A 26,743-nucleotide genomic window follows, 5' to 3' on the forward strand; every position below is an offset into this window, starting at 1 on the left:
TCAAAGACGTTTCAAATGTAACAAAATGTAATCATATCACTGCTAGATTGAAAATGGGAACTTTGCATATCCTGCAGTCATAAATTGGTTATACTGTAACTCTTACTGACGCTGTTATTCTCATTTACCATAAAAACTCCTTGATACTGTCAACAATATGATGGTATTGTGGTATCAAGGGGAGGGAGCAGGGAAACAGGAGATTTAAGGAAAATGAGGAAAACTAAGAGGGAAGATAAAGGTAGGAAACTACTGCTGCCCTATCAGAGTTATGTTCCTACTCTTAGATTCAGATCTTTTCTCTTTCTCTTTTTCTATTTAATGAAATTATTTTTCTTTATTTTGCAAATCTCTTCTTTTTCGATTTGTTAATTTTTGTTAATTTTACTGCTCCGATCCAAAATACAGTCCTACACATCATCTGCTTTATATCAATGAATATGCATTAGAGTACTTTTATAGTTCTTTCATCTTAAATGAAAATGAGCATTGACACAATAGTATACTGTATGTATAATTTTCTTTGGCTCGATAAAACATTTAAAACATATATTCTAGCATCAACACACAAAAAACAAACCTTCTTCTGTCACACTGTCCACCACTGAGCCAAACACCAGGATGTCTGTGCTCCCATCAGTACTTCCTCCGAGGCCGCTGTCGCTGCTAAGACCTGCGGGGCCAAGCATCGCCAAGCCATGGACACGTTAATGATTACACAGCACATACTGTTTAACTTGTAAACACAAATAAATTTCAGGTTGTGAACTTAAATCTACAATAATACTGGCAGTGCATTGTGTCTGCGAGTGCAAACAGTGTAGTGGACTTACTGCGAGGGCCAGAGCCGGTGTCAAAGTAGGAAAATAGTGAATCAAGCTCATCTGGACAGAACAGGGAGTCCCGACGAAATTTTGCTGCAGCTGCTGCCGAAAGACAAAATATCAAAACAAGATTTCAGTTGGGGCTTCAGAGTGTGTTGATACAATCTAAATACACATATGTATAACTTGCAGCTCTTGGCTTCATGAGGCGTATATTAGTGTTTATGACTACAGAGAAGTTGATTCTCTGCACTGACCTGCTGAGAGGTTTGCAGGTGAAGCACTGCCTGGCTCATAGCGATGGTATTTCCTGCGGGCCTTATTGGGGGCCCGAATAGAGCTGTTATGCCGCTGGCACTTCTTCACTGTCCAGGGCCGGGACTTCCTTTCACCCTCCACCAATGCCTCGCTCCCACTCATCTTCTTCAGGAAGCGTTTCTCCACATATTTAGACTTGATCCAGGCTTCTTTCTCCTGTCTAGAGGAATATAATCACAAATGGACAATTGATAATTGTGTTATGACACTGACAGGTAATTGGGTGTAGCCTGTATCGAGTCATGCAATAAATATTATTTCTGTAATAATGTTATAGTGTTCTTTTGCTGTCTTGCCAAATACAGCACCTGGATTGAAAGACTGACCTTGAACTGGACGGTCCAGGTTTTTTTGCTCCCTGCTCCTCACAGGCTCCCTCATATATTTGATTGATCACAGTGTTCCCCAATTCACACATTAGCTAAACAAGAGAGAATGAAGGAAAGAAGACAAAGATGGGAGACAGAACAGGAGGCGATAAAAAAAAGAGTAGTTCAGTTCACTAAAGGAATTATAAATGCAACTCTGGTGAGGAACAAAACACAGCACAGAAAGGAGATGCTGTAGGCAAATTTGCTGGAGAGACGCACCTTGAGTAATTCTGGCTCCCATGAGTCTAATGTCAGTGAACGCACTTTAGAGCAATGGACGCCTAAACTCCTGAAAGAAAAAGGTAGAAAAAAAGATTACATAAAGAAAGTGAAGTGTAACACGAGTTTATGTCTAAAAATATAAACACAGCACTTTTGCCCCCATTTTTCACGAGTTGACGTACAAAAAAATCAAACACTTACTCTTTTGACACCAAAGTTTTATTTTTGTAAAATTATGATCATAAATTTGTTAAAATCTGTGTTAGTGAGCACTCCTCCATTGCCAAAGAAGAACGCAAAGAAGAAGAGAAAGAATACTTTTAAAGAAGATACTTCCCAGGGGGAAATTACATTTTTCACTTTGCTATAGGTTTGTGCAGACACTTAGGCCTGAAGTACAAAGCATGATTATTGTACAGGTGTGCCTTGCCAATAATAAAAGACCACTCCAAAATGCACACTTTGATTTTGAAGGCAATGAGAACTAACCAACCATTGCTTTAAAAAAATATTTTTTTCAAGGTCAAACTGCATTTTGATGTGCGTATGAGTTTTATTGTGACCAGTCCAACACACATCTGTACAATAATCGTGCTGTTGATCAGCATCTCTATATGTCACATCTGTCAGGTGGATGGATTATCTTGGCAAAGGAGAATTCCTCACTAACATGGATTTTAACAAATATGTGAACAAAATTTAAGAGAAATAACCCTCTTCTGTGCACATATGAAGGCTTAAGGTTTTTTTTTTTACTTCAGCTCATGAAAAATGGGAGCAAAAACAAAAGTATTACATTTCTTCTTTTGTTATGTGTATCTACAAGATTTATCACAACTGCCTGGGGTGTCTCTACACTTAAAAGACCCCGAAAGTCTCAGGAGCTAAGCTAAAAACATCCCTGTCTTATTACTTTCGTGCTACATCTGGTACACATCTTGTATCTTTATCTTCTCTATTCACAATGGAGCTTTGATTGATGTGTTGATGTAATGGAAAGTGGAATTGCAGCATATCAGAGATATGTGATGTGTGATGCTTTGATGCAGATGTGAGTTTTATAAATAAAACAAGCGGAAACAGGCGGACTGTGATGAGTGATAAGGAAGCTCTGTTTGAAGGCTAGTGTGTTGTTGTTCTAATTAGTTCACTTACTTCACACTAACAAAACCAGTTCATGAACACCTAAACAAACTCTCTTACGTAAGCACAGTTTACCTGTGGATCCCTGAGCACTCGATGCAGAGCAGCACTCCCAGGTTGATGGAGGCCCAGCAGGGAGCCGTTTGGCCGCAGTCACAGCACAGCTCGTTGCCTGGCAGGGTCTGCACCCTCTGGAGGAGACTTTCCCCACCTCCCCGAACTCCCCTGTCAGCCCTCTCCCCTCTTTCTCTAGGCTCGCTGGCAGAGTCGATGCTGCTGGTGGAAGGCGAGGCTGTCCGGTCCAAACGCTGCAGAGAGACAGGTGGACAAACCAGAGACTCTGAAGTGGCACAGGACCATTTCTTTTGTAATGAAAAGAAATGCCAGTTGTATGTTATCATGTGGCTGCTACTGTATGTGTATATGTGTGTGTGTTCGTACCTCAATGTAATAATTGTCTGCAATGTCTTTGTAAGCAGAGGCAATGCTGGCCTGGACTGCCTGGATCCAAGCCTGCCGCAGCTTCTCAGACTCAGCCTGTAGCATACAGCTCCTACAGGTTTGTACACACCAGTTATATATAACACCTGCTGTCCAATAATATAAAGCTACATGCTATTTGGCCAATTAGTTGGAAATCACAAATAATAATGTCATGTAACAACTAATTAGCATAAAGACAGTCTTCCAAATCTTCTTGATAGTTTTTAAAGAAAATTAAGTTCAGATAAAACTTTATCCTATCGGTTCAAAAACACACTTACTTTGTGGGTGAAACCACCTCAAAGCAGAACCTCCTCTCATTATCTTCACATGGTTTGACTGAGCACAGCCTCAGGTCCTCCACCACCACTGTCAAAGAGTCCTGTCATTGGCAGAGACAGAAGTCAGGCCTGTTCTTCTTATATATGCAAACTGTCAAACTCTGCTACGGCAAAGATCCATCATGGCAACTACTTTGACAAAACGACATTATTGTTATTTTAAGACCATTTTGTGTCAGTGTCAAGTGATGATGAAAGTAGCAGCAGAAATGACAGCAAAACCTTAGCATTGTTTTTTTTATACCTGTTCTTCTGGCTTGTGTAAAACAAAAAAATGTGTAGAAGCTGCACACAAGTTTTATAGCAGTAGGTAACATTCCGCTGTTTATTCTGTCATCATGTTGACTAAAATGTAGGTGACATTCTTATGTAAACAAACATAACAGGCAATATTGTACGATATGCTGACATGACCTTGATATGTCAATAAAGTAATTACTGTGACAGGGATAGCTTTGAAATAGTTTAATTAAAAACATATCAAACTGTACCTTGAGTTTCTTTTGGTAGACCAGCTGGCTGTTTTGTATAGAAAACCACCGCCTTGAACAGTAGAGAATATATAAAGTTAGACTGTTTCAGTGAAAGTGACATGATCAATCAAATGTCCGCATGCTGTAATGGGCCCTGCAAGGGAAAAACACTTTTCATTACAATGGTGATTAATAAACAAATTGGTTTTCATAGTAGATGTCTAGAAAATGAATTGAGCCCATTGTTTTGGGCCCATACAATTTAGTGAAAAATATTCAAACATGTCTTTTATTGTTATGTTACGCTGTTTTTAACTATTTGCATGTGTGCTGGTGATCTCATCAGCTTTAATTTAATACATTAACTCCCCCTTTGTTGGGCTCTCCTGAGTCACATCTCTTTTTACCTGTTCCAGGTCTTGAAGGCGTTGCTGGCCCTCTTGAAGAGGTAGCCCTCCATGACCACACCATTGGGTGCATCAACATTGAATTCCAACTTGGGGTCATCATAAGAAAAGTCCTGTAAGGAGAAAACACAAGTGCGCAAGGTCAGTGCTAGTTTGTTTTTGTGGATACGGTATTTGCTTCTGTTCTGCAAAAACACTGGTGTCACCATTATAAACAACAAGTGTCATTCTCTCAACTCTATGAACTCTAGCCAGTTTAAGCATTGCCAAAACATCACACTCATATGTACACTGAAAGAGTTAGTGGAAGTTGTAATCATTCCTCCAGTCCATACTGGCTGCTAAGTGTTTCCTTGTTCTGTGGAAAAATGCATTGTAAATTCAGCTGAAGATTATATAAGGCTGAACACACTGCATAGAGATTACATCACGTGACATTTGGAGTAATTAGTGTATAAATCCACCTGAACATGTCAAAGGGAAAAAGAGATACGCCCTTATCAGCACCACATACAGCAGCTGTGCTACTGCTTAACTATTAACTGTTATTACTGTCAGAAATGTGCCTGTGCTCCTCCATAAAAAACAGTCAGTCTAGTCAGTCTATCCTCTCCACACTGGCCATCTAGCACCTCTAGCGAGCTGGGATCTCTACCTGTCAGGTCAAAAACATTTTCTTATCTGTTTCGTCTACACAGGGTTGGATTTCCTAAGAAAGATATTTCAAGGTGGCAGATGTCACCTGCTCAGTGAAGTGAAAAAACAAGGACACAGATTTAAAATGAGATGGGTCTGAGGTTAAGTTTCACTTTTGTTGAAGAGGCCTGTGGTTCTGGGCTGGAATGGAAAAGTCGAAAGCTGTGCACATAGGCAGAGGACTACACACACACACACACACACACACACACACACACACACGCACACACACACACACACACACACAGTTTGAGTCACTATTTCTTTCCTTGAAAAGATAATTAAATAATTCTGTATGACTGCACACTGATGTCGTCATGTACTTTCAGCACCTTTTTGACTATGTAAAAAGTATCCATGCCTCTTTATTGATTTTAACAATCATAAATACTTAAATGTTGCTAGAAATTTCAACTCTAATTGATCAGTTCAGATCCATACAGAGAGTGGCAGCAAGTCACATTAATATGTAAGTGTTATATTTATCTTCAACAAATCTTGTATAATTTTTATGGGTTTGTGTGAAAACATTCAGGCCAGCGAAGCAAAAACATGGTGGGACTCATTAGTCTGTCTACCTGCTGGCTGCTGAGTAATTCTGAGCTCAGGTGTGTTACCTTGAAAGATGTAAAAAAAAAAAAACAAGCTAGATTCAAAGGGAACATTAACAGCAGACCTCCACATAGAAAGAGCTCACTTTCATCAACTTTGAGGAAAACAAGACAAAATGTCAAAAACCTGGGTTTCTGTAGTTTTCAACATGACCTTTTAAAAACGACTGCAACTTAAAAACGTCCATGCAGTTTGCTTTAGTGGTTACGGCTGTTGTTATTGTGTGCTGCTTTCATTTTGCAGTTATTACACCATGATCAATACATTTTTTTTTCCAAAATCACATTCAAAAGCTAGACTGAAATTAGTGCAATGTTATAAAATCAACATTAATTTCATAAATGTTTTAAGACCCGTTGTAGGACAAATAATCACATTTAGATAATTACGGCCTAAAATTAAGATTATTATCTTATAGATTTTAAGACTTTTTAAGCACCTGCAAATCCCTGAAAAAAAACACAACTTAAAATTCCAGAAACCGGTTAAACAGAGCAATGCTAACATTATTAAGATTCTTACTATCTATTACCTATATCCAATTTGGTGTATTTTAATAGCTCCAGTTTGTGGCCATATATTCATGTTTTTGCATGCTAGCCTTTATATTACAATTACAACTGCAAGTTACAATTAATCAATTCAAAAACCCCATGCGTAAAATTAAAAACATATATGAGTGGAGTCAGTGACAAACAGAAGCATCCATGAAAACTAACTCTAGACTAAAGAAAACTAAGATAAAAGAAATGACACCTCTCACCAGTGTAAAGTCCAGCCTGCCAAATATCTTCATCTTAACCACACTGGCATCCAATAGCATCTCAAACTCAATAATAAACGATAAAAAAAACCTTCATAAATAAATAAATAAATAAATAAATTAGGAAAAGTTGCTCGTCAGAGAAAAAGCAGCATCTCTAAAATATCCCACGGGTTACACTGACTCGAAGTAGGGGTCTAAACACACGCGCACCCCGCGCGAGCCCAGATGAGAGACTGACTGTCAGCCAACCACAGCATGCTCGTGGCGTTCCTTCAGTCGCCGTCACCTGCTGGCTGCCCTCGGTCGCCGCGTGGACCTGGCGCGAGCCTTCATTATCATACAGCTGTCACAGTCACAGTGTGCTCGAGCCCCGCTGACCCCGTCATGGGCGGCTGCCGGAGATCAAACATTTGATGTGCGGGGGTTCACGGCGCCTCCTCCCGCCCCACGCCCCCATTTAAAGCTCCCCTCCAGCTATTCTGAAGGTTCCCGGGGTTTCATCCGCAGCTCCGGACGAGTCAGCTCTCCATCTGTCTTCGGCTCTGAACACTGTTCCTGCCTAATCAAGCTGACATTATGGCTCCCCAAACACCAGCCCGGAGCCCCCTCTTCCCACCTTAAATCAGACAGGACCATGGAGGACTGCGGTTCACAAGTGTCCAACTGCACAGGCGGCTGCAAAAATATGCAGGGGCCCCACAACATATCGGATAGGCCTTTTCAGAATTTATCATTCTTATATAAAACACCTGTGAGCAGTGGTGGAGAAAATATTCAGATCCTTTACCCAAGTAGGCTAATAATACAAATACCACACTAAAAAAAAAAAACACTATTTCAAGTAAGAAGAGAACATGTTACTTTGTATGAAGTATAATCAGGAAATAATTATTTTCATTATGAATTAATCAATCTTTTGGTTTCTGTAGGTTATTTTGCTGTTTTGTTCCCTTTTGTCTTGGCTTTGTAACTGTTTTACATTATGATGTAATGTTTACTTGTTGGGACCACAGGAAGAGTAGCTGCTACCTTGGTAGCATCTAAAGGGGATACTAATATACAAAAATAAATTAAATAATTGTTTTTGTAATAAAATAAATTAGAGCTGCAACTAACCAATTAATTAATTGATTTACCTATAAAATGTCAAAAAATGTGAAAAATGCTCATCAAAATTTCCCAGAGTCCAAACTGATGTGCTCAAATTGCATCATTTACTGTCATAATTGACAAATCCTCACATTCAAGAAGCAGCAAATGTGTGTCAATTTTGCATGAAAATGACTGAAACAATTAATCAATTATCAAAATAGTTGGCAACCAACTTTCTATTGATCGACTAATCAATTAATAAACGTATTGTTGCAGCTGTAGAGTAAATGTACTTAGTTACGTTCAATTGCTGCCTGCAGATCTGTGTCAGAGATTCAACGATGCAGTATTTTTTTAGTTATCTGTGGCAGTCTGTAAACATGATGACTTGCACATAATGTGTGCCTGCAAGTTTGTCTACTCAGTGAACAAAATACCAGACACACCTGTTCAATAACAATCCAACAAAACACTGGCATAATAAGCAACAGCCTCACAATATAAAGCGCTGAATCAACATGCTCTCTGTCTGAGAAATGTTTTGGAAACATCTACCATGTTTTTATTTATTTATTTAGAAATGTATTTGTTTGTTTTTTGGCATTTTTGACCTTATCGCAGTGTGACAGTCGAGGTAGACAGGAAATGTGGAGAGATACTAAGGAAGAGGGAGCATGCACCAAAGGTCAAACGTCTAAAAATACACAGTATGTGTACATCAGGGGTGAGTAGTAACAACTTATAAGTAATACACATGAGTGAAAAAGTATTTATTACAAACAATAAAGTATTTTTTCATGTTTTTAAAGTGTACTTAAAGTGTGCAACTTTAAGTGTCCACCCATATTTCTGAGTAAGTAAACTGCTTTCTAATCACTACAGACCTTGTTACCACCAGTGTGTGTGTGAAAATGTAGCTAGTTAACGTGAGCTATGTTCATTTTTCATGTGTAACAACTTATCTTGTAGCCACTGGTCTGTTGGGCTTTCGAGTAGTGTTTCGGTGTGTGTTAGACAGCAGTTAAACTAACCAACTTCAATGTTAATGTCCATATTTGCAGTACACACTCATAGGCTTTGAGTAATTTATTAACCAGATACTTTATTTTACTTAGGTAGGTTTCTCAAATGGTAATTTTCTGTTTCACTTCAGTAATTTTTTATTGGAGTGATTGCTTTTTTTTTTTTTTTTTTTTTTTTTAAACTTAGTATAGATTTAAGTGCCCTACCTGAAACTGATGTGCATGCACTGTGACCCAGTTATTGTGAAGGTCATAGTTTAGTTAAATAATTTGAACTGACACAAAGTGGTAAAATGTAGTCTGCTTTCTAACATATCAACATTTTATGAAATGTTTGCTCTACGGTTTTCTTACTGCAGTTTTCTCCATGTTTCTTTCTCTCTCTCTCTGTTCACCTCAGCCTGACTTAAAAAGTTGTTCACCCAAATGTTCTAACAATGAAGGAGGAGAGAGCTGAGGCGAAAATCCCCCAGGGAGCCACAATGAAGTCCTGCACACATAAAAGACTGCTGTGAAAGAAAAGAGAGAGGAGAAAGAGGCAGCATGTGAGCGAAAGAGGAACGTATAAAGAAGGGGATGGGTGGCAGACACAGATTCAACAAAAACAGCAAAAGTAAAGGCAACGTAAAGAAAGGAAGAGGAAGAGAAGTGAAAGACGGGATAATTAAAATAATTACTCACTACTGAAAGGACTGTTTTGGCTTCATGTGCATGAGAATGTTATGAATGTCAAGATAAGATGTTTTGGAAACCACACACACATCTTTATCTTTATTGATCCACACACATTACATATCTCTTCATTCCTTCTTCCCACTGAAGAGTCATTTGTTACATCCAATTTAACTAAAACTACATTGATAAGGACCCTATCTTATTCTCCTCTGAGTATGACTACTGCAGTTACTTAATGGCCTATTAATAAAGGATGTATAGCATCTATAATTCACAAACTCTGCTGTCTCGTGGCTTTGCTTCCTGCACTACCACATTTGCATACGGCAGCGGCCGGCAGTCTTTTTTAAAAAACGAAGAAGGGGAGGAAATCTGAAATGGATCATGGCAAGATTTTCTCCTGAATCTTTTAAATGCTGCCTGCCTTACCCCTTCTTTTTTTTTTTTTTCTTCAGGCTTTTTCAGTGAAATGTTTTTTCACAGACACAATAAGTAAGATAGTAGGAGATATAAGAATATCTTTCTAACTGACTGATAGCAACAGCCTAGTCCATTATCACTGTTTGGCTTTGATAAACGCATTGTCTGATATGATCATTACATGGAAAACGCTTGTTCTCACAGGTCCAGAGTATAGTCAGTGTGCTTTGTAATATCAAAAGGCAAAGACTATGTTGACTTACGTTGTAAACAGTGATATAAAACTTTATTTATAGATCCTTTATACCTTTAAAACAAACAAAACCAGGACAAAATTAAGCTAAGCTTGAGGTAAAATTTTAACACAAGCACCAGAACATAGAAGAAATAAGACATACCGATAAAAGAGATAAAAACAGTAAGAGCAATAAAACTATTTTTTTTACTTCTAAATACTTAGAAGAGGGATAAAAGACAACATTACATATGGCACAAAGAAATAAACAGAAATTTAAACAAATAAAAGATTAAAAAGAATAAAAGAATAAAGAAGCAAATCCATAAAATGAGTTTTAAGAAGTGATTTAAAAGATGTTACTGTTTCTGCAGCCTGATCTCCTCAGGCAGGCCGTTCCAAAGTCACAGGGCCCGGATGAAAAAAACACTGTCACCTTTAGATTTAAGTCTCGGCTTTGAAACAGCCAGGACGGCCCCACCTGAGGATCTAAGGCTGCGTACCGGCTCATACAGGGTCAACATTTCAACTATGTAGCTAGGGGCCTGATGCAGACAAGCTTTAAAAGTGATAAGTAAAATCTTGAAATCTATTGTAAAATGTGCAGGGAGCCAATGGAGGGAAGTCAGGACTGGGATGATGTGATATCATCTGTTAAAACCAGTAAGAAGCTTTGTCGCTGCGTTCTGAACTAGCTAGAAGCTTGTGTGTGAGGCTTGGAAGGCTCTTAAACTAATCTCTTCCTTTTTTATGTTGCCTCTTTTTATCTGTCCTCTGCTCTTTGTCTGTCGCTGCCCTCACAGCCAACCACTATGCGTTGCAATGCCATCTGTTGACTTTGGCTTTAGCTGGCAGTGGACAGAGGAGCAAAGTGGTTTGAGGCTGGCATCAAGTACTGTCAGATCTCTCTTGTCTCTAGTGACATAATTGACCTCTGTGGCAGTGCGATTACTAGACCTGGAAACACACTAGAGGACATCATCAGAGAGCAGAGCCAGCTGTGCTCAGCAACCTTAGCAAGAACAAAACAGTGAAACAGAGAATAAAATGTTATTTTCTGACATGGTTATGTTCTTAAACCAAAATAAACATCCACACCAAAGCAAACCTGCATCCTGTCACTGTGTCCTCAGCTCTGCTCTGCCTGTGTGTGTGTGTGTGTGTGTGTGTGTGTGTCTATATCTCTGCAGCTTTCACAGACAGAGCCAAGCAGACAGACTGAGGCAGCAATGTAACCTGGGTGCCATTAGTTCAACCTCACAACCCACGGCACACCAACAGACCGTCCAGAAATATCCCAAACACAGCAAAATAAAGAGATGATAAGAAAATACAGAGTGCCACTCGTTTACTGTATACTGTGTTCCACAAAACAGACACACAGTTTACCAAAGTAGGATTTATCAAATGAGACTGATTGAATTCTGGAATGACACACCACGGATGGACAGAAGGGGCTGACTGATTATCGGCCAATTATCAGTTCTGATATTCAGCATTTTATGATAATCGAAATCTGTGTTTTTTAAAAATCTGATTACCAATAAGATAAATTAATTTAAAAAGGTGCCTCTGATGCAGCTATTTTGTTTATTTATGTGTTTAAAAATTTCAGTCAACTTGAAGAAATGCTGCAGGCAGTTCCCTGCACTTTCTGTGCAATTTTGACACCAAGATTTTACTGCAAGCCCTGAAAAAAGAGACTTTAAAATTCAGACAGAAAGAAGAGGAAAGGAAAACGTCATCAATGAAAAGACGCACTGCAATTTAAAATACGATTGAGAAAATCTATAATCGATTCAACTTAAGAAAAACTCAATAAAGGAAAATATTGTCTGAACACAAAACAAAACATCACAGTGAGAAAACTATTTATAAGCTCCTACTTTGACAACTCTGTTTTCTTAACTGGCTTGCTGACGTGTTGACAAATCCTCTGGGCTACACTTTTAGATGAAAATAAACTGGAACAGCACAAAATAGCAGGAGGAAGTTTGGGAGAGCTACATTCTTCAAAGAGAGGCGCAAAAGAGCTCTGTGTGTGTTTGTCTTTGCATTTATGAGAAAGAAAGGGACGTGTGGTTGCATCCATGCATGTAAACATGTGAGGGACAGAAAAGCAGACACATGAAGGCAGACAGCAAAGAGACGTGGAACGACGGAGCAATGACACTATCAAATGAGAGATAAAAATATAAATTTTATATAATAATAACTCACAGGGTTTGTAAAATGAAAATTCCTTAGATGAGTATCACATCACACAAAAGCATCTAAACTACAAACCAATGCCAGCTCACCCACACAAGCATGAACAGACACGCACACAGAGGAGTTCAGTGAAAACACACACAACGCCACTGAGCAGCTTTAACGGACAAAGTTTTGTCTGCTGCGTCCTGTAATGCTTCCAGATAAACACTGACAAACACATTCCTCTCACATCCAGGCTCTAAACGATGAAGGGAACACATACAAACACACACACACACACACACACAGCCCATTGATTCCTGCAGCAGGAGCCAGCATGTGATGACCATAAACCTGCTCTCCCTGCATCAATCACTAAGTCTGTTCTACACTGCTAAACAACTACCACACAAACGCACACATACACACACACACAAACACACACACAATCTGCTGATCCACATTTTATGAGGTACTTTTATAAGCACAAGTTAAAGCAGAGTTTGATGTAAAAACAAGAACATTCAGACCAGTAAAAATGCCTATTCACATATGTAGGCAGATAACTGTCAGGTTTAAAATGTAAGGATTTATTCTTTTTATGGGCTTTTGGAAGAAGGTTCTTTGTTTGCAGTTATTGTGATCCAGGTTGAAAACCGAGCTCAGAGAAACTCAAGGACAGCATCTGAAAATCTAATCCTCTTAAAAGAAATCCAACATGATGATCCAATGCAGGCCAGGTAAACAACATGGGGCCAGAAATCCTAAAACACCACCGCTGTGTTTGTCCTGGAACATTACACAATGCACCAGCTCCTCTATCTATCTCAAACCCATGAAACCTTTTAAAAAAATCTGAATCTTTGCACTGCAGCACAGATCACCTTATGTGCATGGATCAATTTAAAGGGATAGTTCGGATTATTTAAAGTAGGGTTGCATGTGGTGATTATCCACAATCTGTGTATTACTTATAGTAGATGGCTGTCAGCACACCCCCAGACTGGAGAACCAGCAGAAACACAGGTGTAGGAAGCTAAGTAATGCACTGCTGTTGTCAGCAACAAAGTGTATTTTAGCCACCTGAAAAATAGCCCACCCAACAAAAAAAATAAAAAAATCAATATTAGTTAAATGTACACTATATTTAGAACATGTTCGGTGCTTTACCTTGCCATCAGACAGCCTTTTCTGACAGGAATCTGTTGTTATAAAAACCAAATATTGCTTTCTCCAAACCAGCCAAACTCCATACGTAAGTAAAGTCAGTAATTTTACTTAGAACACAGGAGTTGCTGGTCCATTACTGCCTCAATCTATCAGCTTGTTTGTGTTATTGTGTGGCTTAGGTGAATCCAAACTATCGTTTAAAACACAGAACTCACACAATAACACAAAATAACTAACCTTAAGGGGAAAATAGCTGATTTCACCTATAAAGCCTAGTTTAGAGACAGTGATATTTGGCTTATATAATGTTGGTTTCCCATTGGAAAAGGCTGTCTGACACCATAGTTAAGCAGTATTAAATATTCTTAATATAGCATAAAGTTAAACTGATATTGTTTTTTTGGGTGGGTCTTTTTTAAGCGGCTAAAAATTTTGCTGCTGACCTCGTCCACAGCAGCACATTGCTTAGCTTCCTACGCTGGTACTTTTGCTGCTTCTCCAAACTGACCGCCATGTACTGTAGCTAATACACTGACTATGGATAAATACCTCATATAACCCTGCTTTATAAAAACAGAATTATCCCTTTAAGTGCTCAGATAGAACTGAAAAATTAATTCATAAACTCACCTGCATCAGAGTCTGGAGGAAGAACATGGTTGGGTGATGACCAGATGAGAAAAAAGAAAGAGGGACAAAAGAGTTAATACAAGATCAGCACTGATTGAATTTCACAGTATGAAGCCAAATATGTTAATGTGAGACAACATGTCCAAGTCAGTCCAGAAGGTCTTTTCACATTAGTAGTAATTAGCTTGCTTGTTCAGAGTGCTGCTGAAACACACAAGGCCTCCAGGAAATAGATGTTAAATAGATTTATCTCTTCAAAGCATCTCTGACATTTGATCTGAGGTGTGTTCAGCTTGTTGTTTCACCAAATATGCAGTCATATAGCATTAGCGCTCAGCGCTCAGCATTCAGATTGAAGAGGAAGGGTTACTGAAAGGCCATTAGGTCAGACACAGAGCTGTGCGCCGTGTCTGGAGGGGTTCCTGCACTTGGCATCTAAATCAATCAGAGGGATGGGCCAAGTCGGGCAGAAAAACAGCCACGTTTTCTGGCATCTCTTCAGGTAACAGATGGATGAATTCTGTGCATCTGTGCATGAGCGTGACTGTTGAACATGGCGAGGCTTTGATAAAATTGTTTTTATTCAGCTGACCGGTAAAATAAAGATTTCAAACTCTCTGTGTGGGAATTGCTTTCCTACTTTAAACTTTGAGCCTGAGGAGAAAAGAAATCAACACTCAATAAAATTCTTCTTTTTTATTATTTTAGAGCCGTTTTTGTGTCGCTGCACATTTAAAAAACAAAGGAGGAGACGGCAGTTCAAATCACGAAACAGGCAGTTTAAAAATAAGCCAACGCTTATGTGGTAAGCCTTTTTTCAAACCAGGCATTCGATGATAACAAAGGATAAGTTTTTATTATGACAAGCTACATTGTAGGTTGCAGACAGACAGACAGAGATAAATGTATTGTATAACCCTGGCAAACTTCTTCCAGTGAATTAGGAGGAATCTGTTATGCTACACGAGTGTGAGAAATGTTGATGTCATGTTTTTTTGTCAGGAGAAAAATCTAGTTCAGCAACCTTCTTGGGAAATTCTCTTCTATTCTGATTTTCTCCTGCAAACACAAAAAGCCACAGAAAGAACAACCGGCTGTGTTTTGAGGCGAGATCGCAATCATTAATCCCGGCCACAGGCTCTACATTCACCTGACTTTCACAGGAAGAAAACTGTCGTACCTCAAATCATTCTTGTCTATAGGTTTCACAAAAAATGACTGCTTGCACTAGTTTGTAATGTATTCATCAAAAGAGTAAAAATGCAAAAAAGGTACTTTGGCCATTAGAATAAATAAATGAATAGATAAAATATAATCATTGCGTGTAAAATAAAACAATTATTAATCACCAGATTTTTAAGTGCCAAGGAGAGATTTTTCTGTATTTTTGTCAAGTTTCTTAACTTCCTTATCAACAGTAGATATGTATTTTGATCTAATTTTGCAGCAAATGTCCTGGGATGTGATTTGATTAATAACCACTGCATGTTAGTGCTGGGCAATATATCGATATTATATTGATATCATGATATGAGACTAGATATTGTCTTAGATTTTAGATATTGTGATATGGCGTGAGTGTTGTCTTTTCCTGTTTTTAAAGGCTGCATTTACCTTTAACCTTTAGCCTTTGCCTGTGTTGATATTTTTAATGAACCAGCAGTCATCCCTTCAGTTTTATCGAAATAACAGTATGGTATTTTACAGAAAATGTATAGATCGAGACATATATCATGGAATAGCCAAAAAATATCAAGATATAATTGATAGAAAGAAACAGAGGAGGAAAGAGGAGGAGGAGAAAGGTGAAGTGTTTTAAGAGTTGTGTTGCAGTCTCACTCTCTGCTGGATGAGGGCGTGTTTGTGCTCCAGCTCCCTCTTCTCCATGGCTGAGTCAATGACCAGCTGATCCAACTGTGCAGCGCAAAATGACAGACAGCAGTGTCAGTGAGACAGACGGGTAAACTAAAACTGTGAGCAGAATAAAGGAAGCACACAGAAACATACAGACAGAAAACTATACACACACAGATGTACACACTGATACATTTACTCATCCCTGGTGTATGTGATTAAACTGTTTATCAGCCCAGTATATTATCTTAGAAATACTTCATAGTAGTCAACAAATAAGAAATATATTATATCTGTTGTACGTTTGTATGTACTGGGCCTAAATGTTTCTAGATGATCAAAAAGATGGAGAAAGTGGACAGGATGAAGACATTTTGTTGTTCCTCAGAGAAATATTAGGGTTAACACCTATCTTAGCTAGCAAAATGGGTTCAGAAAACATTATGGGAACATTTGTTTTTGATTCTGGAAAAGTTTATTGAACATTCCTGCGTAATATTCTATAGATGTTAAAACTGCAAGTTTATCTGATGTAAAACTAACGGTGATTTTTGGGAAGGTGAGTTGAATGTTCCACAAAGATTACTTGGTCATTTTCCTGTAACATTCCCTTGATGTTAAAATAAAATTATTTCCCTACATAAAATTAACATTATGGTTACATTCTCAGCACATTCTTAGGTGAATGTTCCTGGAAGGTTACTTGAACGTTTAACGTTCCCTTGAAGTCAAGTTTTTCTGACATAAATGTTCTGGGAAGATTACTAACATTACGGTGACATTCTCATAAATGAACGGATATCACCAAACAACATTTTTATTTTTTATTATTTGGCCTGATAGTGTATTTTTCTAATCATAAACAAGTGCTAAAAATATAGACTAACTTCAATATAAAGTCACAGTTTCTATGGTAAGACATTATATTGCATTCGATGAAACAAAATCTAATACTGTATGACCACAGACATGACTCCAACATCTGGGGGTCTAAGAGACGTGACATGAAAATGACAATTAAATGTCGTTCATAAGGCAGTGCTGAAGAAATACAGTGACAAAAGAAGTAGTGCAGTAAAACTAGTGAGTGTGAATATGAATAACACTCTTCTGTGTGTGATAATGCATTGCGAGTTTCTTCTCACCTGTGCAGCTAGTTTTTTCATGTAGGGATCAATCTCGTCCAGGATGTTAAAGCCTTGCTGGAACAGAGTGTACTGAGCACGCATGAAGGACAGCATCTGCAGGGGGTACAAGGGAGACAGTGATGATCCTTCTCACATCACAGAGACTCCACATATGTCTTTGACAAACATATACAAAGCACACACAATAATGTTGAGGTGTCACTGAGAAGTTAGAGGAGATGAGCTACTCACTGCATCCAGGATTTCAAACTTCTTCTTGGCCTGAAGAACATTAATCTTTCAAAAACAAAGAGAAAAGCAAAATTACTATTTTAGGATCAACAGGAGGGCTGTATATGATTTAGTCTCTTTTAAAAACCAGTTTCAAGTGTGTCCTTTTCTGCATTCCTTTCTGAGTTTTGTGTCTGTCTGAGCTCTGCACCTGTTGAGTGTGAACGCCACCTACTGGACAACACTGGTAACAAAATCTGGAGTTTGTGTGTGTATGTTTTTCACCTGTAGTACGTAGTCCAGGGCCAGGTGCCTGAAGGCTTTGCGGCTGAGGACGAGGGCCTGCGTGGCCTCTTCTGCCTCATGCACCTTGTTCCTGGGTGCTTGGGCGTTCTTCACCTGGGCCAGCTCCATGTCCTCGCGCACCCGGTCAAACTGCTTCTTGGTGTCCTTAAACTTACGCACATCCCTTAGGGAGGAGCAGGAAAATAGAGACAAAGAGTTTAATTCATGTCAGTCTACAGATATGCCAATTCACAAAAGCATGTATGTCTCTTAGTTTGAAAAGGAAGCTTTGTGTTATTACAGGGTATTTCCTGCCTGTGGTTACAAAACTAGATAATTTACAGGCTGAAAAAAATCTAAACTTATGTATGAGAGGAGATTATGCATGAGTTAAGAGACATTTCAGACATTTAAGTAAATATGTCACCTGTCTGGGGATCAAAACAGCTTACTGTTCCAAAATATTATTTTAAATTTTACTGTTTTTTTTTAAAATCTCTTTTAATGGGACATATCTACATTAAAGATGTTCTGAAAAATTCATACAACAAAATGACCAATTTCAAGCTCCTGTATGTACATTATTCCTCCTTTTTTTACCCTTAGCTATGTGTATATATTCATCTTTACACTTTAAACTAGTAATCTAAATTAAATAAAAGATACATATATAACACAAAGGAAACTGGCACATTGAAATATATATTTTAAAATATCTGCCCTTGTTAGCCATGTACCTGCATCTATCCTATACTACACTTTGTATAGTACATTTTCACCTCTATCGGACAAGAGAGTAAATATGTTATATTTGTTACTGTATCAAGAAAATGAACATTTTGACGTGATGATCTCATTGCACCAGTCTAGTACTCATTATTATCTATAAACCTGAAAATGTGTTACATCTTTCTATTGAATAAACTGTGATGAGATACTCACTCCTTAATGAAAGTGTGAAGCTGCTGCTTGATTGACCTCTGAGCCTGGTCAAACAAAATCTGTGTGCAGAGAAGAAAACATTAACTAATTAACTGAACAAAAATAATAACGATAATAAATAATAATTATCTTTAGAATTACAACGCTTTAAAAAATCCATGTATCCAAGTACTTCACAAAGACAGCAAAAAACAAACAAACAAACAAAAACAGACAAGTCAGAAAAGCAAACATTTTTTAAAAGAAAAGGCTGAAGTTGAAATGATGATACTATATAATATTGACATATCATATGAGCCACAGTCCACAGCGAGGTGAAGACTTAGTTATAACTGAAAAGACAAGATTATATCTGCATCTGTAGTTGTGACATTTCACCACAAGATGGCGGTATGAACCCTTCCATGTTATTAGTGTGACACATTACACCACAGGCAGAGGAGGGGAGAGAAGAGAGAGATGAGGACATGCACACACGTGCACTCACTCACTCACTCACTCACTCACTCACTCACTCACTCACTCACTCAGCTGCTGTCTCAACAGATTTTTAGCCTCACAGGATCCCAGATTTCTCTTCCTGTTGACTGTGGGATTCCCACTCCTCGTTTTCCTCATCTCACATTCCTGTCCTCTTCTTCTTTCTCTGCCTTTTCCCTGTTTCTTGTACACCGTGATGTCTTTCTCCGTCTTGACAAGGATTTCTCTTCCATTTCTGTATTTTCACACTGACCGCACTAATCACACATAATGAACGCAGACTGGCTGCTGTTGAACAGACCATCCATCTTTATTACAGAAATATGTCTTTCTGTCTTACCCATGTGCGTGGACAGCGAGAATACCTCAGTGAATGTGAATGAACACACACACACACCCACAGACAATTGTGTTTGTATTAGATTGTGATTGTTTCATAGCCACATACACAAACAATGTATACAACATTCAGTGTTGACAGCCTGTGGATTAAACTTTCTATAGCAATCCCCAGTTAATAAACATACACACTGAGGATTACAGGCTTAATCTGTATGTGTGTTTGTGCATGTGCACGCCTTCATCCGTGTGACGTTGAGATGACTTCATGGACTGGTTCTCTAGTTTCTTGCTTTAATCAGTATTTCACAAACTTTCGTAAGTGTAGTTGACACTCATTGTGGGAACATAAATCAGCTACTGCTCCTGTTTGACTGCAGAGTTTATAAATGGGTTTTTAAATGGGCGCAAAAGTGTAGTGGAGCTTCAAGTGGTCAGTCAGGCATCAAACACTTAGCTTATCTGTACGTGCCTGCAGTCCTTTTCTAAACATCTATTTGTTGCTGTGCAACATTTTATTAATGTAAAGGAGCAAGAGTTATCATATTGCTCAAATTAGTTTTTCTAATATTACATCATACTTATATGACTTTTATGATATTAAAAACACCTAATGTGTCTGAAAAGCAAAGAATTTGCTGTTACGAGCTATGGCAAAAATTAGTGAAATAGAGACAGTCTTCAATTGGTGCACTTCCAACTAATGAAATAATTAAGCATTACCTAAATTGTGTAACAGGTTAACTGTATGTCCAAAAATGCACATTTGCTTATACATCATATACTAAGGATAAAGTTTCCTATAATAAATGAAAAATGAATTAATATTTACTCTGGTCAAAATGAATCAGTACCTTGAAAAAAGTCCTCTTTACCAAATTGCGTTGGTTATACTAGTGATGGGTTAGGGTTACTGATTAATTGGGCTGATTATCTGGAATTCACTCTCAATTTATCATGCACTCACAATGCCATTAAATAAAACATGCCCGCAGACACATCAGTCACTTCTGACAAACTGTACACCACTCTCCCCTAAATACCAGTCACATTCAAAAATATACTGAATATATTCTCAATTTCATTAATTAATAAAAATTCCATCTAAAACAGCCTGTTAGTAGCTAAGATAACCATGTATATTAGACTGTGATGTGCATTAAATATGGGAATCATTACTGTTACTTTTCTTTGCTTTGATTTTCAAGAACTGAATGCTCTGCTCTCTAAATTTTGGCACTGGCCAATTAAAAACCCCTATCAGTCAACCACTAGTTTATGCTGAATTTAACGCGTATGTCTCATGCGCTAAAAGACTGAAGTGAAGTGTGCTGTGCAAACAGAAGGTTTGGTACTTTCCAGGATGGTGTGACCCTCTGGCACTTCCACAAGAAAAAATCACATCTCTGAAAAAAGCGTCTAAATCAGTTCCATCAGACAGACTTTGGTAAACTAATCCAAATGTTCCATCCAAACCTGCTCTGGATTATGGTGCCCCGGGTATGACCCAACCCAACCTACAGCATGTCTACACTCAGTTCTTCAGTACACTAGTCTGCCTCAGTGTCAGCTACTGTACAAGTCCCATCAATCATCTCTGCTGTATTTATTCTGCATATGAACTGCACACTACAATCTCACAAGAATCTGCTTAAATCCACTATGATATCATTCTCAATCTGTTTAGATTAAAGGTAAGAATTAAATATGTTTGAAAGTACACATTTTCTTATCAAGCGATTTACTGGGAGATTCATTTTACAGTTTTTTTGTGTTTGCTGAGAGCTGAGAAGGTGCAGAAACAGGCATCACTGGGTGGTCGAACAAAGACAGATTTCCTTTCACTGTCTTTCCCTCCCACCTCCATCCCTCCATTCATGCTGTCTGCCAGACGAGCTATTAGTGTAATTCCTGGGTGTTAGAGTGGAGGAGTGGGACGGCTGTGGTGGAGGGCAAGTGAGGAGGGGGAGCAGGAGACGTGGATGGATGGAGAAGAGGTGGAGGGGCAGCGGAAAAGAAACAAATGGTTACAAAGCAAAAACAACAACACAGAGAGTAAATAAATGAAGTAAATTTTTAACAGTAGTGGATTACGTGATATGAACACTAACACGACAGACTTCTTTCAAACACGTCAGTACATGTAATAGAAAGAAAGGCAAAGACGGCAAAGAAGATTCCAGAGGATTGATGCAACTGATGGATCCCATCTCGTGAGCAGCACTTTGATTTGATTTAAAAAGGGATTTAAAGCTAAACAGGATTGACCTTGGTGGAGTGAAACAGAGTCAGTGAAGTTAAAGGGCATGGATGTAAAATATGGGGAAAAGAAAAAGATTAATGTGGAATATGGGAGGATCTTTTTTTTTTTTTGTTTTGTGACTTACTGCTCTATTTTCCAACTGATGTGTCTTTACACAGAGATGTCCTTAACCACTTGAATCAAGTTAATTTGTGCTAATTTGTGTTCAGTTGATTGTATGTACTTCACATCCAAAAAACTACCTAAATAAAATAAAAATAAAAATAATTAAATAAATACAGGAAGGAATCACTAAAACAGGAGCCCCTGAGGCATGAGTCTAATGAGCACTATGACAAGATGAAGTATCACATTTGATACGTTTCGATAGTGCAGCGCATCAGAATGAATGAAGAAGTGCAGTAAAATTACAGCTACAAAAACAGGAAGATAAGAGTCTCTGACAAGGTCAAAGCACTTTAGAGAGGTGAAAACGGGAAGATAAGAGTTGCTGATAAGTGTCTCTCATGCACACACAGCCTGTAGGTCACAATCCAGCAGACAGACAGCACACCGCCATACAACTTTTAAGAAATCAGTTATAAGGACACAAACAAACAACAATTATCCTAACAGTAATTTGGTACCAAATAAGTTCCTCAAAATCTAAATAAAATTTGTATGTCTGTATGTAATCAGATTACAAAAAACAATAACCAACCCATTACATTTTTAAAAATGTGTAATTCACATTGTCAGGGACTACTTCATTCAATGTTTGACTGCATATTTAAAATATGCCAATTTTAAAATTAAGAAACCTTTTTCATCATAACCAATGGTCTTTTTATCTCATGAAAAGCATGTCTGACATACATTGTTTATTCGTCGAATGCTTCATTTGTGATAATCCTGGCAGAAGAAAATAAAACTAAATATATGAATACATTTTTTTTTGTGGCTGCACCCATTTTTTGATATTGAAGTGATCCAAAAGTATTCAGATCAGATTCAAGTTCTTCTGCAATCCCATGAATTATGACAACAATTACAAAAAATCAGTGTAATTTGTATTGAGTAACTGACTACATTTGAAAGTAACCTGACCCTGTCCATCTGCCAGTATATTTTCAAGACCCTTGCAAAAGACGCAGGTCTTAGTGTTTATATACATACAACATTTTCTTCAAAAGTTAGTCAGAAACCAAAATGCTGCCATACGACTAAAAATCCTTGTAATTGTGAAAATTTTCTCTAAGCTTCACTCCTTTTCTCTCCTTTTTTGTTTCCCCACAGTCCTCTCTTTTCTCCAGCGCACTTTCCTTGTCTCCCTCTTGTTTACTGTTGTAACACACATGCAGTTGTACTATGCACACATGTGGGCCGACAAACACCTCAAATTACCACACAGGCTCACATACGTCCTAGTCATGACTGTAGTGCAATCTTGTGAATGATACTCATGCATGCAACCATAACTAATTATGATGTCCAAATAATAAGATGTCATAATATCTTTTAATGTAGAATTGCCTTTAGGCTTCTCAAACCTGCTGTGGTTTCCCAGAAAATGAAAGAAAATCTTAATCACACTTAGTCATGAGGAGAGAGTCATATGAATAAAACCTGTGTGTGTGTGTGTGTGTGTGTGTGTGTTTTGTATGTGTGTGAAAGTTTGTGCATTATAGCTGACGTACACATCTGGGGAAGCATGTGGTTTGAATCAGACACACACATGTGGACCGGCCTGTGTGGACAGATTTCACTGTCACAGAGTGAGGTCACAGTTAAATTGTGTGGAAGTGTGTGTGTGTGTGTGTGTGTGTGTGTGTGTGTGTGTGTGTGTGTGTGTGTGTGTGTGTGTGTGTGTGTGTGTGTGTGTGTGTGTGTGTTGCGCAATAATAGACCCCAGAGGAACTGGGAGTCTGAAAGACGTTAACATGCCAAGAGGACCAGGGCGTGTCGGAACAACACTCTACCTCGACCTCTCGCCTGTGGCTAAAGCTGATGTATGTCTTACCATGTGGTAGTTGACGATCTCCTGCAGGCTTTCACCACACTTTTCAAGGCATTCCTGCAATGTTGACGACACACACACACACACACACACATAATGTAAGCACACAAGTTTCCATATCATATGAAATATACTTAATTTTCAATTAATATTAAAAGGACAGTTCAGATTATTTGAGGTACCTATCGATTATCTACAGTAGATGCCGGTCTGCATACCTGCAGATTTGTTGAAGTACCAGCTCATAAGCTAAGCAATGAACTGCCATGGACAGGGTCAGCAACAAAATGTATTTTTGCCACTTAAGAAAAGGTCCCACTAAAAATTCTGTATCATTTTAAGTGTATGTTATATTTAGAATATTTTCACTGCTTAACTTTGCCATCACATAGCCTTTTCTGACAGGAAACCGTTGTATAAGCCCAAGCCAAGTATAGACCAGCAACTCCTGTGTTCTGTAAGATAACATTAAGTGATTTCACCCATGGAGTTTGGTTGGTTTGGAGAGCATCTACTACAGGTATTATAGTACTGACAAGTACCTCGGACAACTCCACTTCAAATACTCTGAACTATAAATCTAAATCCCTACAAAACATTTTCCTAAAAGGTTTCTGTGTATATTGTATTTTCTGCAAACATGATTGTGATCTGTACTTGGCATAAAATAAGCTTAACACTGAATGAATATCCACTATGACAAAATTATGACTCTGCTGCTTCACCCCAAAGCTAGAAGGGCGACACCCATCTTGACAGGAAATCTAGTCCAAATGTTTTCCTAAAAGAAAACCATAAAGCAGGTTTCAGATCTCTCTGCTTCCAGCCATGTAAACTATCAGCATAAACATCTTCTGTCTGCATGTGGTCACATCTGTCATGTTTAAAACAGCTGGATGACTCAGCGTCTGGACAATACTGTTTACACTGCTCTGCTGTTATTATTCATGTGGGGAATCATAGGAATGTCCTTGCAAAGATAGATGAGCGGTCATTTGTTGAGAAGCCAGGCACTCGAACATTCCTCAGTGAAAATGTACAGATTCAAGCTCAGTTTTGAAGACATTCTGCTACTTCTGCTCACCGATATCATCTCCTCTTTCTTGCACTGCTGGGACAGGTCCTTGATGCCATTAACGAAGAGCTTGTTGGCGCTGACGTAGGCCCTGCCGGCCTCAATCATCCCACTGCACAGCTTCACCAGCTAGTGGGGTGAGAAACATAAAAATAATCCCTTTAAATACACAACAAAAACACTGTCTATTTAAAGAGTCACATGTTTTACACAATGTGATGCTGGGATATTAATAGTTAGAGTGATAATGGAAATCAAACACAGCTTAAAAGAATTGTTAGTCACATGCAGAATCCAAGAGGACGCTCAAATTTAGAATAATCCTCATGTCTGTATCTAGGACAGTGTTGGCATTATTGAAGCTGGTGTGTCTGAGTGCAAATTTAAAAAAGGCAAATAATTAAGATGATCACGGGCACATGGCCTTATAATCTCTGTCTGTTCTCCATCAGTTTAAAAGCAGACCTAGAACTTTGACTAAAGCTGTGTCTGAAACCACTCACAACTGCTTTCATACCAAACTCATTAAAGATCTCAAACACTTATCAACCATTGCCATCCGTTGCCATTTGCAGAGCTGCCTAACTGCGATGTTTAGGAAAAAACATTCAGCATGCTGTGGAGAAAATTAGATTTAGTAAATTTTGTACAACTTTTTTTAAGTTTTACCACAAATCAAAAAAGGATAAAGGTGCGAATTCATTCATTTTATATCACACCTAACTTTAAGGGATCATAACATATTGGGTATAGAATTAATCTGCAGATGTTCCAGTTAAAGATGAGACATAACTTTTCAATGGATTTCAGTTTTTGAGCCACAATAAAGGCCAAAATGTGGACTGCAACAGAGCATTGCAGAATCCATCAGGATGTCATGCTTTAAAAAAGGTTCTGGAGCCTCTGTGTGTACATTTCACTTTGAGAAGTAATGAAGCATACAAACTGTATAGCAGGTAGCAAACAGAGTGTCATTTCAGCCATATGAGAGAATTGTAAACACGTATATTACCAGGTGCAGCCACTTCTCAGCGATGGTATACAGTATGCTCACCACATGAACTGGCAACCGCTACACTTTCCCACTGTATGGGTTATATGATAAGCTACAGAGCAGTACACTGTCATTACGATGCACTGACACAGCTGTCAGTGTGTACTACTGAATGAGAACGTGTATGTGTGTTGGTGAAGGGTGGGGTGGAGGGGGTACATAGAAGAGAGAGTTCAGTAAACCTTTAATTATCTCATTTGGTGCAGGAGTTCCCAAGGTTGTCGCTATGTGAGTGTGGTTTTCTGGGTGGCTGACAGTCAGACTTTTACCCTGCACAGGCCAGAGATGAGAAACTAGAGAGTGAGAACCGATAAATGAACAATTTATGACAGTGTGACTAAATAACAGAATTGATGTATATGTGAGCATTGCTGAAATGAGCTGCAGACACAGAATGCATGAGTTTTATTTGCAAACTGTGCAGTGTGCACATTATGAATGTATACATGCAGTTATCTGATGTGTCCATTATATCACATACAGTCACGTGCACATGATTGGCACTGATATCAATCCTTGCAAAAGACAAGACAGCATGATTCCTGCCCTGTTGCTGCACCCAGACTGGTCTCACAACATATCTGTCAACAAATTGGCTGATATGGGGGAATGAGATCTCATTGAGTGCTGTACTGAGGCCCCAGGGTCTGAACACGGCCATTAGAGGGACAGTATATGTGTCAGGATTTGTTGATAAATGGGCTGGAAGATCCACAGGGGGTCCATGTGCCACATCTGGCACCACATGACAGATCTCACCATGTTAACTGACCGAAACAGTTACAGTGTAATGCAGAGGTCCTGCCGGTCAATGAGGTGTCAGATGGGCGTTTTAAATCTTGAGTGCTGGAGGAATGAGTCCTAAAACCCGGAAATGAGTTAACGTATTTGCACCTCTGGTTCCATCGTCTCACAGTGAATGGATTTTTTTGAATGGGCTTTTGTATCATGTCAATAAATACCCCACTCCTGAACGTTTAATGTTTTACGTGTCTTAAAGTTCC

At 38.5% G+C, this 26,743-nt stretch overlaps 1 protein-coding gene across 1 annotated transcript in view; it reads right to left on the reverse strand.

The window, feature by feature from the left end:
• The window catches only part of LOC146331413 (arf-GAP with coiled-coil, ANK repeat and PH domain-containing protein 3-like), a 79,846-nt gene that overhangs the window by 10,561 nt on the left and 42,542 nt on the right, over positions 1-26,743 (reverse strand). The window contains exons 3-20 of the mRNA XM_084730734.1: positions 24,695-24,814; positions 23,614-23,667; positions 18,533-18,591; positions 17,591-17,774; positions 17,327-17,371; positions 17,093-17,188; positions 15,933-16,007; positions 14,094-14,105; positions 4,583-4,695; positions 4,194-4,245; positions 3,643-3,743; positions 3,320-3,431; positions 2,954-3,186; positions 1,733-1,802; positions 1,469-1,563; positions 1,082-1,302; positions 833-926; positions 581-681 (exon numbers count right to left, since the gene is read on the reverse strand). Coding sequence (XP_084586860.1) covers positions 581-681; positions 833-926; positions 1,082-1,302; positions 1,469-1,563; positions 1,733-1,802; positions 2,954-3,186; positions 3,320-3,431; positions 3,643-3,743; positions 4,194-4,245; positions 4,583-4,695; positions 14,094-14,105; positions 15,933-16,007; positions 17,093-17,188; positions 17,327-17,371; positions 17,591-17,774; positions 18,533-18,591; positions 23,614-23,667; positions 24,695-24,814 — 1,837 coding nt within the window. The remainder of the gene's footprint in view (positions 1-580; positions 682-832; positions 927-1,081; positions 1,303-1,468; positions 1,564-1,732; positions 1,803-2,953; positions 3,187-3,319; positions 3,432-3,642; positions 3,744-4,193; positions 4,246-4,582; positions 4,696-14,093; positions 14,106-15,932; positions 16,008-17,092; positions 17,189-17,326; positions 17,372-17,590; positions 17,775-18,532; positions 18,592-23,613; positions 23,668-24,694; positions 24,815-26,743) is intronic.

This window comes from Lutjanus erythropterus, chromosome 2 (assembly GCF_056507025.1).
Source record: "Lutjanus erythropterus isolate fLutEry1 chromosome 2, fLutEry1.hap2, whole genome shotgun sequence".
Classification (NCBI taxonomy): Eukaryota; Metazoa; Chordata; class Actinopteri; order Lutjaniformes; family Lutjanidae; genus Lutjanus; species Lutjanus erythropterus.